At 42.7% G+C, this 4,609-nt stretch overlaps 1 protein-coding gene across 1 annotated transcript; it reads left to right on the top strand.

Annotated features, from left to right (window-relative positions):
- Window positions 1-2,164: 2,164 nt before the first annotated feature.
- On the top strand, window positions 2,165-4,336 carry LOC308685342 (E3 SUMO-protein ligase KIAA1586-like; the record flags this gene model as incomplete). The annotated part of the gene is made up of 1 exon (XM_081357045.1): window positions 2,165-4,336. One exon carries the CDS (start codon window positions 2,165-2,167, stop codon window positions 4,334-4,336), a length of 2,172 nt encoding a protein of 723 aa, XP_081213171.1.
- Between the last annotated feature and the right edge of the window lie 273 nt (window positions 4,337-4,609).

The raw sequence follows: 4,609 nt of genomic DNA on the forward strand, positions 1-4,609 counted from the left end.
ATTTTAGCCGATTCCGATTAAAAAAAATTCTAACCACTTTACAGCACACACAAATATTTATTTTCGATCTTTTCTTTAACCCTTTCACGCGTAAGTTTAAAATATTCTAACTGACACCCCCACCCCCAGAGTGAGTTTTTTCATTTGAGGCGAACGTTCCCTTTAATGTTTCCATAGCGACGCGTCACGCGATACACCGCAGCCACAATAATACTGTATGACAGATGTGTCGCTTTTATTCCGCTTTTCCTTTTTTTATTCAAAATATTCACAAACTTGCTTACAATGTCATCAATCAGCCTATCTGTTATTCCGATTCTCAAATACGTGTAAGTGAGTGTGTTTGGTCGTTTAAAAACCTTTATAAATAATCTTGATCTATAACATGAGATGGGCGCCGCAATGTTGTCATGTCAGTCGGATTTACAGCACGTGAATTCATCAGTTTCTCCCGAAATAAATGCAAGAAAGTGGCTGGTGAACTGAGAAGAATAGAGTAAACTTTATAGTTAAGTTACTTTCACTATGTTTGTCTGATATGAATAACACATGTCGGCAAATTATATTTGAATAGATTGTTATTGCTGCTTCCACAGACATCAGTGTGTATTTTACAAACTCCAAATGTATTGTTTTACTCGTGCTTATGTGTATTTAAATATCTGAAACCTAAAATAAACATTATGAGGTTGAAAACACTGCTTAGTTGTGATATATGACAGCGCTGAACGCGTCCGACTCTGGCTCACGCCAACCAACGCGCGAGAGCACAGTTTGAATCTGGCAGTTATGCGACGTCACTGAACATCCTAAATGTGGCACCGTAACATTACTCAGGGCAGGAGCACATAAATAAAAATACCATATATGAGACGGTACCGCTCAAAAGGTTAATCATGCGGCGCCCGAGTGCATTTGACCGGCATAAAATCGGCACATGTCAGACTGACCGGCCGGTCGCCGGTCATGGCCGATCACGTGAAAATCGGCCAATTCCGGTCACCAGCCGATCAATCGGTGCATCTCTAGTATTATGTACTGTATTGCATATGAAAAGACGGATGCGACAGCTTGAGCAGACTCACAAATGTGCTGTACTACAACAACTCTTCCTCTTCTCTACATGGACTGCATGTTCCCGGGGGCGTGGTTAATGTAAATTTTAGGGTTAGTGATGTCACTAACCTGGGAGGAATCTCGTGTAGTCCCGACCAGCCTTTGTTGTAGTCCTTAAAAAAACGATTTCTTTAAAAGTAAATATCTTCCTTTGCTTTGAACTTTGAGCATTTGTAACTTTGCAGATGTTGTTTATGCTTAAACAGCTACATTACACACTAACTAGAGTTAGAAAAGTGATAAATAAAAAAATAAAAAAATAAAAACACAACAAAACACACAAACATAATAAAAATGCAAAAAATACAAAGCCTTCCACAATGTTCAGTGTCTAACTTACAGACATGTTTGCCAATGGTTCCACAGTCTGGAAGAAAATCTGACAGAACTTCGTACAGGGTTAGCCAAAACAGCGATTAAGTCATTTTCTGACTCAGATACCCTACACATAAATCTATTTATCAGGTTATGTAAAACTGCAGAGCAGGTAGGTATCCCGACACTGACAAACATATGGCTTGCACTGGAACTTCTTGGAGCTCTCAGCAGCAGCCTCATGCTGTCATTATAAGCCACTACGAGTTTTCTAATGCTGCCTTGCTTATAACGACACCACAGGTAGGCAGTATACAAAGGTCAGGGTTCGAATTACGGGGGAGCTAAGGGGAGCTCGGCTCCCCTGAAAAGGACTTGGGCTCCCCTGAAAGCCTACTTTGAGACATTTAGGGGGAGCTCTAAAACACTGTCCATTTTTTGTGTCGCATATAGATTTTGATTTTCTGTACATTAAGGTTCCTGAAATAAATGATGATATTAAAAATGTGTCAATGTTGTGTGTTTATTCGCTCATTACATTACTATTTCCGAACACTATTTTCCGCTGTGTCTCCTGCTGTGACCATCCATGCGTGGCGGCGCTGCACTGAAATTACTACGTTTACGTCACCACTTGAACTTCTCACTGAGTTGGTATTTGAATGTTAGCTTAACTTCAAGTTCAAAACATACTTTATTCGTTTTTTGGAACACTCTGTGGATACTAATAAGAATGTCAAAACGAAAGCAGCCAAACCTCAGTCAATTTGGATTTACAAAACAAACGAAGAGGAGTGATGACAGCGCACCAGCTACAACTAGTTTGCCGGTGATACCGCCGCCGCCGCTAAAAGTTGCTGCTAGTGACAGCACCAGCACCGAGGATAGCGAGACTTTGGCGCCAGAAACCACCGCTGCGACCTGCAGCGGACCAGGCGATCAGGCAACACCTTTCAACTGGACAACAAAGCAATGGAGTGAGTGGAGAATCAGGAATACATGGCTCTACTCCAAAAATCAGAAGTTAGGATGTACAGTATGCATGGAGGCAAAAAGCCTGTTGCTCGCCGAAAGAGCAACGGGAGTACATCTGTCAGAGGAATGGATGAATGGAGAGGTCAGCAGCGAGTCACAGAATAACCTGCGGAAAAAGATTTACAAGCATCGGGACAGTTTGGCACACAAAAGAGCGGTTGAGATTTCGGAGATGAAGGAAAAGGATGTGCTCCCAAACAAGGTACTTGAAGTAAATGCTAATTTAATGCAAGAAACAGCTACGTCTTTCAGATCTGCTTATATGGTGGCCAAGGAAAAAATGGCCTACAGAAAGCTCCCTGCTGTAATGTCCCTTCAAAAACTTAATGGTGCAAACGTGGGAAATGTGCACAAATCAGACCATGCTTGTGCTGAAATAATCGGACATATCGCCAGTGAAATGAGAGCTAAATTTGTTTCAAAAATAAAAGAACTGGGATCACGAATCAGTATTACGATAGATGAGAGCACAGTTCATGGCCTGGCTTTTATGATCATTTATGTGCGGTGTGACATGACAGGAACGGGGGAAGTGGATAATGTTTTTTTAGATATCGTTGAGCTTTCAGAAGGCACAGATGCCGAATCGATGTACAAAAGTTTGAGGAAAAGCTTGAGACAAGCGGGACTGGATGATGAGTTTCTGGGAAAAAATCTCATCTGCATTGCAACGGATGGAGCAGCGGTACTGACGGGCAGAGTCGGCGGACTCGTCACTAAACTCAAACAAGATTTCCCCAAAGTTCAGTCAATACACTGTCTAGCTCACCGACTTGAGTTAGCTGTCAAAGACTCACTTAAGGAAGTAGCTGGATGTAACCAATTTGAGTTTTTTATCTCAAAACTTTACGCCCTCTATAACCAGTCATCAAAAAACGCCCGTTTGCTCCAGGAGGCAGCTACAGGTTTGAACATGCAAATCCTAAAAATAGGTCAAATCTTTACAATTCGTTGGGTGGCTAGTAGTTTTCGCACTGTGAAGGCAGTATGGAACGATTATCCTGCACTGGCGCACCAATTCAGAACAGCCATGGAAGACGCATCTCGCTGCGACACAGAGAGGCAGAAATTCAGGGGCCTGCACAAACTCCTTACAAGCACAGGTTTTTTGGCTGATTTGGCATGTATGAAGGATGTCCTGCGAGAACTACAAAATCTGTCGCTAAAACTGCAACGCAAACAAACATCTTTAGTTGATGCAAGTTGCCACATTCAGCAGACCATTGACGTCTTGACAGCCATGAAAGCAAGTGGAGGAAAATCCACACAAAAAGCCGAACAACGCATATCGACTGGCCTGTTCAAAGATGTTGAGCTTTCAGAGAGCAGGCCGAAGATAAACCGTCTTCAGTTCAATCAGTCTATTATCAACAGCCTAAAGAAGAGACTGCCCGAACCGGACCTTGTCCAGATGCTGAAACCGCTGGATAAACGCTTTTGGCCACAGCAACATAGCGCCCGTATCCTATATGGGGAAACTGAGGTTCGAGCATTGGCAAAAACACTGGGAGAACCGGCCCGAGAGGCTGTCGAGGAGTTCCGGGACTTTAAATTGCAAAACAGAGCACCAGGGAAAACGCTTGTCAAACTTCAAACAGCAAGTCTGACTTACTTGCCGTCCTCAGCTGAGTGTGAGAGGGGATTTTCTGCCGTGAATTCTACTGACAGCAAGTATCGCAACAAGTTGCGTGAACAAAGCCTCTCCTCGCTTCTCTTCGTGGATCTGAATGGACCCCCTTTGGAGCAATTTGACCCTCTGCCTTTTGTATCATCTTGGATTAAAGCCGGTCACCGACCCTCAACATCCTGGGTTACAGGACGGAAAGCAAAGACAGAAGACCCCAGGCCTCTGTGGTCACTTCTGATTTAAGGTAAGAATCATGGAATTAATTACTTGATCTGTGCGTTTGTGAGGATTGGCCCTAATCCTATTTAATATTGATGTATTTTTTTTATGATTGTTATGTGAGTTATTCTGTTTTTATCATGATTTGCATGATGTAGGCCTAAGCGCGGTTGATTCAGAACCGTGGACAGAGCTGTTTGCCCTAACACTTACAACACTGACTGACGCTTGCGTTTTGAAGTAAACGGTTTACTAAGTAAACAATAGGTTTACTGTAAACCTATTGTTTTAAATGCC

The sequence above is a fragment of the Scardinius erythrophthalmus genome (genome assembly GCF_964197995.2).
Source record: "Scardinius erythrophthalmus genome assembly, chromosome: 25".
Lineage (NCBI taxonomy): Eukaryota > Metazoa > Chordata > Actinopteri > Cypriniformes > Leuciscidae > Scardinius > Scardinius erythrophthalmus.